The 12,628-nt window shown below is 32.0% G+C and overlaps 1 protein-coding gene across 2 annotated transcripts in view; it reads left to right on the plus strand.

Annotated features, from left to right (window-relative positions):
- Positions 1-12,628, plus strand: part of LOC111624728 (probable serine/threonine-protein kinase roco5) — a 95,937-nt gene that overhangs the window by 68,056 nt on the left and 15,253 nt on the right. For both annotated transcript variants that reach the window (XM_023367649.1, XM_023367650.1), the window contains exons 8-11: positions 714-833; positions 1,306-1,412; positions 1,475-1,541; positions 3,419-3,500. In XM_023367649.1, the coding sequence (XP_023223417.1) occupies positions 714-833; positions 1,306-1,412; positions 1,475-1,541; positions 3,419-3,500 (376 nt within the window). The remainder of the gene's footprint in view (positions 1-713; positions 834-1,305; positions 1,413-1,474; positions 1,542-3,418; positions 3,501-12,628) is intronic.

The following is a 12,628-nucleotide window of genomic DNA, read 5'->3' on the forward strand; positions in this document are numbered from 1 at the left end:
CCAATAGTAAAAATCTAAATTGTTTTTTAAGCATTTTTGTCACTCTGATTCAATAGCTGACATTGTACTTTGGCACTCAATGCAAATGACAAGCAGCTTGCTATGTTTGGTATTTTCTCAGTGTGTTTATGAAAGTCAGCCATTTTGAATTAAAATAAACTTATAATAATCAATGTGAATAAAAATAATTTATCTATATTATAAATAATAAATGTGGTCACATTATAGTTATTTTAAAAATAAATAAACTAAATAAATATTTGTAAAATTTAAAAAAAAAACGTAATTAATACTGTGGGGTGTTTGGACACCCCACTTAGAACTGTTGTTTTTTTCTTACTGGAATTTCTGCAGCATCCTAGTAATTTCTGAGCATGCTCTATACATAAAATCATGAAGCTACTGAAGAGGACACAAATATTTCTTGCGAAATCTATGAATAGTGCAACTTTCAAAACGTTAGGAGTGGCGAAACGCCCCACTGCACTAACCCAGGGTTAATAGTAGCTGTGCAGTTTGGTTTGTTCCTGTAAAATGAAAATTGCACAATACTGAATTTGTACACGACTTCAACCCATTTTTATACATTTGAGGGTTGGTAGGTTTTTTGCATAACTGGTCCCCATTAACGTTATATTTCTCTTAAGTTAACTTAATATTTCATTAAATAAAATGATTAAAATAGTTAAGAAAACTAAATATGATTTTTATAGTTTCTGTAAGGAGGACTCTTTCAAGAGAAGAATCTGAATTGGCTTATCACACCTTAAGACGCTATAGAAGAGGTCCAATTAATTTAGACCCCAAATCAATTATTTTAAAAGAAAAAATAGGTATATACAATTCTTTTATATTAATTATATGAAAAACTTTAAGATGTTTAAAGCTTTTCTTATTTTTTATTAATATAAGTTGTTATACATCTAAAATATCAGAATTAAAATTAGTTATTACTTATAATGCAATAATGCTTAATGCAAATCATAATCTTGTGTTATAATCATAAACGATATCATGAATAAATGAAAAATAATAAATAAATATTTGTCAAATTTATTACAATAAAATTATAATATGTCAATGATTGAAAACTAATGCAATATTTACTTCGTATTATTTGACTTTATTTATAAGCAAAAATTTTCTTTCAAAAAGCTTTTCATTTGTATTATTATTTTTTAAAATTTTACTTGTAGAAATTCAATTTTGTTTCTAGAACAGAAACAAATAAATTTTAGTCATTAACAATTATCATAATAGAAATATAGCAAAAAACATTAAATGAATATTTATTAAAATTTTTAGGATCTGGTAATTTTGGTGAAGTGCTTCGAGGCGTATTTGCTACAGGTCCAATGGAAGTACAATTTGCCCTCAAAATGTTAAAAAATAATTCTGTGCCTAATCAAAAGGTAATTTTCATAATAGAAAATTTTATTTCTAATTAAGGATGTTAACAAAAATAAAATTTTAGACAGAGATATTGAAGGAAGCTCAGATGATGGCAGCTCTTGATCATCCTCATATTGTTAGACTCATTGGTAAGTATTAAAAATTATATAATAAGAAGCAATTATTTATTTGAAGAATGTACACATAGCAAATATAATAATTAATTTTTTAAATCTTAAGAGTATGGTTCTCAAACGTTTTTGGTTCACGGCACACTAAAAAAACATTAAAATTTTTCTGGTGCACTTAATGTACAAAATTAAAAATGTGTTGTTTTTTTCAAACAGAACATATCTTGAAGAATGAGTTTTATTACTACTGTATGAAACTTTGCACATGCAATAGGTCTGTAAAAATAAAGAAATAATTACATTTTAATAACAAAATAACTTTTAATTAGAACACAGTAGCAACATTAAGTGTCCCCTATGCTTCAGCACCACAGGACCGAAGGATCAACATCACATCGGCGAAGACTGCAATGACTAATTTGTCAGGACTGACACCACTGTGTCTGCCCAGAAGACACAGAGACTGTTATGTTTGCATTTACGTGTGAGCAGTTGCGTCTATAGGTGGTTGGACTTGGGATGGAGATCAATTGGGCTAAAGAAGTGCACTTTACAATTCGATTATAGAAAATAATACCCATTTATTGATTATATAAACTAGTTACAAATATGCTTTAAGTGAGAGAGAGTTTACAAATGTTTGTACGTGGTATTTACCTGAAGATTGCTCTTTTGGTCCTTTTTCAGTGGAGACATGTCCTTGTTGGGTACTTGGGGTCATCAGCTATTGGCGGTTAAGCTTCTGATTACTGGTTATTGGAGGAGCATTGGCAACGAAATGTATCTGAGTATACAAACACGACCAACCTTTGAGGACGGAAAAACTCTCCTGTCGGCCGAACTCCCTGTCATGTCATTGAACCTTCTGCTTTATTTGGGGGTCCTCCCCTTGCAACTATTGTCCTTTTGTGGTAAAATTGTTCTTCACGTCCAATGGCGATTTTTGCATTTGATTCCTAGTGACACATTTGATGTGTCACCTTTTTTTTTTTTTTTGAAAAATTTTCCTGTGTAGTCTGGCCTCTCACAGTTACATGTTAATATGTAATGAAAGCTCCTCAGTGGCAATACAAACCATATACAGCATTGCATGGAATCAAACAACAGTCTAATGTTATTCTGTGACAGACTCCTCCAGAAATTCTGAAATTGTTGGGCTAGTTTGCTTACATTCTGTGATGTCTGCAATTATCTTCTTAGCATATACTATACATGCTTGATTAGTGAGAAGTCTGAGAAACCTGATTGGCCATGGAAGTGTATGCATCCATAAAGACATTGCTTAGAGATTCTCGTCACGTTGTTCATAAATAGCTTTGAAAGGCATGACATCATAGGCAATACAGCTGGCTGCAGAATGTTTTAAATGTACTGGTATGGTGTCATAGGAGACTAGATTGTAACCTCATATATGGTGGCTTTCTGCCACTCAACTACTGCAACTGAATTAGAGCAATGACTATGCCTCTTCTATATCATCTGTATCCAGAGAAAAGTGGCATTCATCACTATACTAGATACTATACAACACTAGTCAAATATCATCCAGGATCTCCAAATTGACAACTATCTGACAGTATTGCCTATGTTGGGAGTGAATCACTGACTATGTCACTCCCAAATGATAAATGTCATGATTATGGAAGATGACCACAATCTGACATCTATCACTTTAGATTTCATTTTAAATGGTCATCAGTTTCCATTTAAAATGGAAGAAAACATTTGTTTTGTTTAAATATATGTATAGTTTCAGTTTACTTGTGCAGTGGTTGTTTTTTGTTTTATATTCATTATTTGATGGATTTTTTGATGTTAGGTATATTTATTACTAAATTACAACAGTATTGTCATAGAGACTGTATTCATAGCCTATTATTTTCTTAATTTTATAGGTGTTTGTGAAGGAGAATCATTCATGTTAGTTATGGAATTAGCACCTCTTGGTCCTTTGAATAAATATCTTAGATGTCACAGGTAAACATTTTGAAACTTGTAATTTAGAAATATTTCTGTTTATATATACAGTAGGTGTCACATATTGTAATTGCAGATATTATTATTAGTTATCTAATATTATCAAAATTAATATATCTCAAAGCATAAATTAAATAACATACAAAACTTTAATCAGAAATTCACTTATTAGTAACATAATAATAATTATAAGTTTGAATTTAATAACCAATTGTTAATAACAACCAACTGACAAAACAGTTAACAGTTATAAGCCATGCTGTTCCAATAAAAACGTTATCACAACATAGAATAAATTTACATTAAATTATCCAATTATATAAGATGCTTACTTTTAATATTTTAAATGTTCATTTTAACCTTGCATTCAATACTGTATACAGTACTATACTTTAAATTTTGATTTCTGGCATTTGTTACTTCATTTATAGCATTTATACCAGTTTCACTTTTTAAATAGGCACAGACATTTGAAATTAAGTTGTGTTTGTTGAAGAGATCATAAATAACATTCCAGCAAATACATCGAATGAAAAGTTTAAAAAATTGATTGATAATTGAAAAGGAAATTCCAGTGTCTGCTATAATGATGTCATCCAGTAATATGCCAAATTGTTACTGAAAAAGACTTTGGAGAGTTAGCTGATAAAATTGGAAAAAATCAGCACAAAAAGGTAGTCTAGATTGGTCATGAGCAATCCACAGCTTATGAGGTTCTAATATGTACTAGGTTTTGTTGTTTGATAGAGATGGTGCTAGTAGGTTCGCGGTTTTATTTCTCTAAAAATGGTACTACTATTTTATGAACATTTGTGAAGTTTCATGTAGATCTGTCAACTCATTCATATATTTACAGCTGTTTAAAATTGACGTGTCACTGTATTTTTTTACAATCGAAAAAATTGAATATCATGCAGTGATAAAATTCTTATTTTTGGAAGGTGTAGCATCAAAACAAATTCATGAACGATTGTTAGAAGTGTATAAGATTTGTATGACCACATTTAAATTCAGCAACCCAACTGAATTTAAACGTGGTCGTACAAGTCTTGAAGATGATCCATGTGAAGGACATCCAAAAAGTTCATCAACACCAGAAATCGTAGCAAAAATACAGCATATGGTTTTCGAAGATCATCGATTAACCAAGAGAGATTTAGTAGAAGCCTAGAGATCTCATTAGACAGTGTGAGCAATATTTTGGCTGAAGTTGTGGGTTACAGAAAGCTATGTGCACAATGGGTGCCACATTCGATAACAATGGAACAAAAACACATTCAAATGCAACTTTCTCGACAACATTTGGAGCATTTTAGAAAGGATAAAAAGGATTTTGTGCGTCATTTCATCACTATGGATGAGACTTGGATCTACCACCATGATCCTGAATCAAAACAGGAGGCTAAGGAGTGGTGTGAACCCAGTACTTTAGCTCCAAAGCGAGTTAGGGTGCATAAATTGGCCAAGAAAGTGTTAGCATCAGTTTTTTTAGATGCAAAAGGAATTTTGTTCGTGCATTACCTTCAAACTGGTAAAATGATAAACTCAGATTATTATTGTAACCTTTTGAACTAGCTGAATGTAAAAATTTGTGAGAAAATATCTGGTTTACAGAAGAAAAAATCATTTTTAATCAAGACAATGCACTCTCTCACACAGCTCAAAAAACCATCACAAAAATCAGTGAATTAAAGTACGAATTGTTGCAACATCCACCCTAATCGCCAGATTTAGCTCCCTCTGACTTCTGGCTGTTCTCACACCTCAAAAAATTCATATGTGGGAAACAATTTTCATCGAATGAAGAGGTAATAGTAGCCGTGGAAGCATATTTCGACAGTCTTCCAGATTCTCACTTCATGGATGGAATCCATAAATTAGAAGATCACTGGAACAAGTGTATTGAAGTTCAGGGAGATTATATTGAATAATAAAATGTATTTCAAACCATAAAATCGTGTTTTTCTTATCAAATTACAAAACTTATTGAACAACCTGGTAGCTCCTGGGGTTTTGGCAATGTAATTTTCTTTTTCTGTTTTCTGTCTCATGCCATTATTTGACCCTAATTAAGCTGATATTCATGAAAAGAAAACAGTAAAACTAAACTTAATCAGTGAAAGCATGCCAATAAATTATATACAGTATTATTAGTTTACATATTATTAGCATATACAGGAAATCCTCATTAATTCAAACTCAGATAGTTCAAAATTCCATTACTATACTGTTTTTCCAGTCAGGGATTTACATTTTAAGGAATTAGGTTAGTTCAAAATTCATAGTGAAAATTCTGTCTGAACTGTGATATGTGTATTTGAGTTCATATCATAAGGCTCAGTAGAGGCAAGCCATCAAATAAGTGAATGAATGAATGAATGAAGGAATGGCTTAACAATTCCGTTTTATATGAATTCCATGTCGTATGTGTCACTTAGATTTTACAAATACATGTGCTGGGCTGTGAATGGCTCACATATTTGTAAAATCTAACTGACTCATACAACATGGAATTCATATAAAATAGAATAATCAACAGTGTTATAGGGGAGTTGACTGTACTGGAATTAGAACACCTGTCTATCTGAATTTTTATTTTTATTGTATTTTAACAAAAGATAATGGTCATATACAAAGAGTTTAACCACAAAATGGAAGAAGAGGGAAAGGGAAGGAGGAGGCTGAAGAGATAGAAAGGACAGAAAGGAAGGATCCCTCTGATCAGTGTACATAAGATCACAACTCCCTCTATGATTAATGTTGGCATGCAGTTTTTAGGCTACAAAGCCATGGGTCTAAAAGGAAATCTGAATTATAGCATACATCAATAAGTAATGCAGCTGTAAGTAACTCTGTCTAGCATAAAAGCTAGACAGAGTTAAGTTTAACCCTTTCGCCCTGAATATAAATTTTGATCCAAAATAAAAGATACAATAAAGATGAGTTACTTTAAGTCAAATTGAAGATTTTTTGTGAAAAAAATTAAATATAGTTAATGGGGTCAGCAAGGGTGGATGGTACATGTGTGTACCAATAGGGTTTTTACTTGGTACATATATGTACCAGCAGTTGTATTCAATTTATTCACTTTCACTTTCTGTCCCATCATCAGTCAGNGTTACACATGCATATTTAGCATTCAGTTATTAATAGTAGCAGTAATATAGCCCAATATAATCTGGCAATCATTTGGCTTTAAAATATAAGCTATGTAAATGTACAATGTTGGGCATGTTGCACTGTTACAATAGGTATAAAAATTTAACTTAATCTGTTTGTTCCAACATCAATGTCTCTATTTCCTTCTATCTGGTCTTATCGTGGTGAATATACATAATTTGCTGTTAACATTCTCAATAACAACTTAGCTTATGCTTTATTCTTATTAAACTAAATAACAACAAAGCTAATGAATTTAATCTTTTTGTCAATAGGGATAGATAAAATGGTAATTGATGATGACAAATTTGGATGGGAATTAGTAGTTTTTCGAATGTTTGACTGAATAAACAAGAAATATTGAAGACATCATCTTATCAAAAAAGTTAAAACAGAGAAAGCAAATGTCTATTTCAGATTATTTTAACCATAGATTGGACAAGGAGCCTACATGAAGGACCAGTGGGCATTTCTGGATGACCTTGGAACATGCTTACAACTCTTAATCGGGGCATACCATTGGTCCTGGTTGGTCATGATTGCTCATTGCATCTTTCTAATTTAGTGAAATTGAAAAAATGAGGGGATGCTTTGCATGCATTTTCAAAATGGTGAATTGTCATGGATGTGCATCTATCTGTTTTTGTTGGAAATGCAAATCACTAATCTTGGTAACATTAGGAGCTGCTAGAAGTCTGCTATTGAAGTGTTGTGTTGCATTTTGATTAATCTGGACAACATAAAATTATAATTATTATGTTCATTGCATTTTATGCTAATAAAACATTATGCTTGATAATAGTTTTTTTTAATTAGTTGCCTACTATTAAATACCATTAGTGTAGCAATCAAAATAACTGATTGCTTAAACTGGTTTGTAAGGCTGCGGTAATACAGGTCTTTTGTTCATCCAAATTATCATTAAATCAGACATTTAAGACTTATACTTTACATTTTCATGTACAGTACATAGCATTTTGAACAAGTTTGCTATATTTACTAGTATGAGTACTGGTATACTCTAGTATAACACTACAGGAGGGAAATTAACTAGGCATTAAGAAATTGCAATAATTTTTGTAATAATAATGCAATTATAATAAAATTTGTGTGCGTGTACATCAATCAATGGAATTTTATAATTCTCATATCAATGGTATGGGCAGTGACCAAGAGAGTCTACATACAGTGGCAAAAAGATGGCCAACCACTTGTCTGTTCAGGAGCAAGTGCAGATTGCTAGATACTATGAGATGTGGAAATCATTGGTTGCTGTGCAGAGTTGGTGGCCTGCTTGATTGACACATTTCACAATGAATGACAGTGAACAACAGACATGTCAAGTCACAGACAAACACACATTGTCCAAACAGTGAAAAATATTGAACATTGATATAGACTGACAGATGGTAGAGTATTTTTTTTACTTGTGGAAAGACCAGATTCATTTCAGATCTGGTCTTTCCATGCAATTGTAAGAGATCTCAGATGGCCAGTGTGTGCCAGTAGGTTGTTTTACATCAACTGTTAGATAATAACAAGGATCAGTGGATGGCATTGGCACTAGTTATTGAACTATCAAGCAGAAAGTAATGCATTTCTCACACAAATCATGGAAGGAGATGAGACATGTTATGTCTATTTTGAACCCACAGGAAAAGCTATAAGCATGCAATGGAGGCATGCAGGTTGTCATTATGCTGAAGAAATTATATACTCATCCTAAGTTTTGACATTGAAAGATTCCTTACATGTGGAATTCAAACTGCAAGATGAAACCATCATTGCAAATTGTTATGGTAAAACATTGCAGCAGCTGCAGAGATAAATCAAAAACAATCATTCAGGAAAACTTACCTGTGGTATTATCCTGTTGATACATGATGACACATCGCTCACTTGATTTAGGAACAACCAAATAAAATAGAAAAATTTGAGATTTATAGTATTTCTGTTGAGAAATAAGCATATTAATATAATATTTTGTCAGCCAGATGGCCCAGCAGTTAAAGTGTCAGCCTGCACTCTAGGAACCAGGAAGTTAAACTGGACAAGTCCAAAAACTCTAGAAATTTTTCAGCTGTCCTTTACTACCCAGTGTCCTCATTCTTGGCCTGTCCAAACCCATATAGGTTTGATATTCTTAGTGCCATAGGGCAGAAAGAGTAAAAAAGAAAAGAAAAAAATATAATACTTTGAAAATCAAAATTTGTGACTGTTAAACAAAGTAAAAAATTAAAACTTGGCCAATGGTATTTACATTTTAAAAAATATAAAAACATCACAAATATACAAAACTTTGTCTTCGTTTTCCTTTTTCTGTCATTTCAACACACTAGTGACAGTCCAAAACAATTTACACTTACAGAGATGACCTTTTATTTGAGACTTTTCCTCCATAAAAAAATACAAATTGGAATAAATGTCCTCTGGAGATTTTGCCAATATTTCAATTTACAATATGTTTAAGTAACAAGTAATATGTTGAAATGACAGAAAAAGAAAAAATGAAGACAAATTTTTGTATATTTGTAATATTTTTATATTATTAAACAAAGTATTGTTATTGTTAAATATAAGAAGATCTGAAAATTGAATCTGAAATATTTAGTGTTGTAGTTAGAGTATTAAGTGTGTAAAATACATTTTAAAAATTTTCAGAATTGAGAACTCAAATTATTAGAATTCTAATCAAAAATCACATAATATAAAATAATGGTACTGTATATAATAAAAATAATATGATGACTTATTTATTTAGTACAGGGTGTGGTGCCAAAATCTGGACAAATTACACATTTTTTCCAAACATATTTTTTATTGCAAAAACAAAAAGGTTTACAAATTTTTTTTAACCACATTGTTTAATAAGGCCATAAATTGAATGACTGCCTCCATTCTTGATCTGAAGTGTGCACAGGCATGCTTTAATGTGTTGCGGTCCATATTGGTGAATGCCGCATCAATAGTGGCTCTCAATGATGCGACGTTTGGATGTCTGGACTTGTTCATGACCCTTTCAACTACGCTCCATACATAGAAGTCAAAAGGATTCAAATCTTGGCTGTTGGGAGGCCAGAATTCTTTTGACCAAAACATGTTGACGTTGTCCAACAACCAATTTTGCACCAAATGACTTGTGTGGGCAGGTGCACCATCCTACTGAAAAACATACAACTTTCCAGACAACACAGTTTCCATCAACATCTGTCAGAACATGCAAATAAATTTCTTTTGTGACATTTTACCATTTGTTAAAGAAATACGGTAGCATGACATCACCCTCACTGGACACAACACCTAGCACGTGAACATTTCTTGCAATAATGGAGACATCTTCAGGATCATGGGCAAGCCAGCAGTCATTCCTTCAATTGATTTTTGCATTGATAGTAAAAATTTTCTCGTCAGAAAAAATTTGAGTTGTCTGGCAGCATTGTTTCTTAAGGAACACAAAGGCAGGTTAAAGCATTCAACTTGCTTGTCCTGGTGGCTTCAGAAAGCATTTTTCTTACTTTAACTGTGTAAGACTTGTAGTGGAGGTCCTCCTCAACAATTCTTTGCATAGTTTTCTTGCTCACACCAACAACTGACGACAATTTTCAGATCGACTGACCTGGATCCTAAAAATTAGCTCCTGAGCCCATTGAATGATTTCAAACATCCTGACAACGCACTCCTTTGAATGAGTTTTCCTCGCCAGTGTTGTAAAACCTTTGTTGGACTTCTCCAACTCATTGTACTTTGTAACAACATCATACACAGTTAATCTCTGGTACCCAAAGAACTGAATGATTTCTCAATGCAAATTTTTGGATTACAAAGATGTTTTTGCATTGAAATCTAACATACAGCAATCCAATTATATTGCAAATGATTTCTGTTGCCGAGTGCCCGGTGTGAACACTTTCCCAGTGCGGAGTATAACCGAAGAGCTGGTGCGCCCGGGCTCTTCGGTTATATTCTGCACTAGGTTTCAACATTGCGACTGTTTCAAGGTTATGATGGTTTAGTATATGTGTCAAGCTATTTGAATGCTAAACACGACATCTACTGGTGATATAGATGGTGGAAATTTGAAATTGAATTTTGTCCAGATTTTGGTGCTGCACTGTTGTATCCTTAATATAAAATATGTGATATTTTAATTAATTTGGAGAGCAAATTGTATTGTACAGAGAAACTCATTTAAAAATTTTCAAGAAAAAAATACATTAAATCATGGAATATATAAAAACCAAACATTCTTAAAAAACATGCTAACATATAAAATAAATGTATATATATGCATTCAGAATGGATAAAGTGAAGAAAAACATATCTTAACAGTATAAATGCTTCTGTGAAAACATTTATTTTATATAATATAATATGTACAATGATCAGCACCTGTAAACATGTTTTACAAAGAAATAAAAACTATTAAGCTATCTTTTGAAAGTAATCAAGGATATTGTCTTGTTTGTTTCCTGTTGAGGATTTGATGTGTTTTCATCACTACAGTTTCTAACTTTGAAACATAAATAAACACATTTTTTCTCAATATTGTCATTGCTATTGTGCATTATGTTTGTTTGTTTGTTTAGTTATGACAATGCAACACTTGGGCGATCTGCCTAGGGGGTGCCTTCTGGGAGGTCTTTTTAAGGGAAACTGGCCCATATTTAGACTTTACAGACATGGAGAAAACCCAGAAAACTCCACGTGGCCAGCCCGTCCAAACAAGGCACAAACCCACGACTGAACTCCCAGTGTTCAGGGAATGGAGACTGCTGACCATTAAGTACTTCTTTTTGTTTTTTGCACTTGTTGCAATAATGCAATTCTGCTATATTCTGCTGTCCAGCTACAAACCCAAACATTATGATGTTTGGGTTTGTAGCTGGACAGCAGAATGTATAGTGGACTTTGAAAATTGACTTGATATTGCTTTACTACACTTGCTATACTAATCTCTGAGTCTGGCAATGGTTACCAAGGTGTCAAAACTATATAACATGTGCCCTCTTACTATCACAATATGGTTAAACAATTTCTTCTACATAGTTTCTGTAATAATTAAATTAGAATAATTCAAAACAAAAAAAAAATTAATAATTACAAAAGAATAAGGTAATTAGATCTAGTTATGCAAAAAGCTACTAACTCTATTAAATTGAATGAATCACAGTTAAATTTTTTCATTTTCAAAAAATAGAGTGTGGGTTAGTCACTGAGCTTTTTGAATACATTAACCCTGCGTTAGTGCACTGAGTTTTTTTTCGGCATTAGTGCAGTGGGGCGTTTGTCCACCCCATTTTTTTGGGTCCATAAACCATGTAATTAAAAATTCATAAAGATTTACTCATTTATTTGGTAAAGGCATGTGTCATTATACATATGATTATATTCAGGTATGATTACATATTATATTAGTACATAAATCCATGAAAATAAAAAACAACATTTTCAAAACTCATTACATTAGATCTTATTATTAAACCAATAGTAAAAATCTAAATTGTTTTTTAAGCATTTTTGTCACTCTGATTCAATAGCTGACATTGTACTTTGGCACTCAGTGCAAATGACAAGCAACTTGCTATGTTTGGTATTTTCTCAATGTGTTTATGAAAGTCAGCCATTTTGAATTAAAATAAACTTAAATTATTTTTATTCACATTGATTATTATATCTATATTATAAATAATAAATGTGGTCACATTATAGTTATTTTTAAAATAAAAAAAACTAAATAAATATTTGTAAAATTTAAAAAAAACGTAATTAATACTGTGGGGTGTTTGGACACCCTACTGAAAACTTGTTTTTCTCTTACTGGAATTTCTGCAGCATCGTAGTAATTTCTGAGCATGCTCTATACATAAAATCATGAAGCTACTGAAGAGGACACAAATATTTCTTGCGAAATCTATGAATAGTGCAACTTTTAAAACGTTGGGGGTGGCGAAACACCCCACTGCACTAGC

The sequence above is a fragment of the Centruroides sculpturatus genome, unplaced genomic scaffold (genome assembly GCF_000671375.1).
Source record: "Centruroides sculpturatus isolate CEXI.00-Female unplaced genomic scaffold, Cexi_2.0 scaffold396, whole genome shotgun sequence".
Taxonomy (NCBI): Eukaryota; Metazoa; Arthropoda; class Arachnida; order Scorpiones; family Buthidae; genus Centruroides; species Centruroides sculpturatus.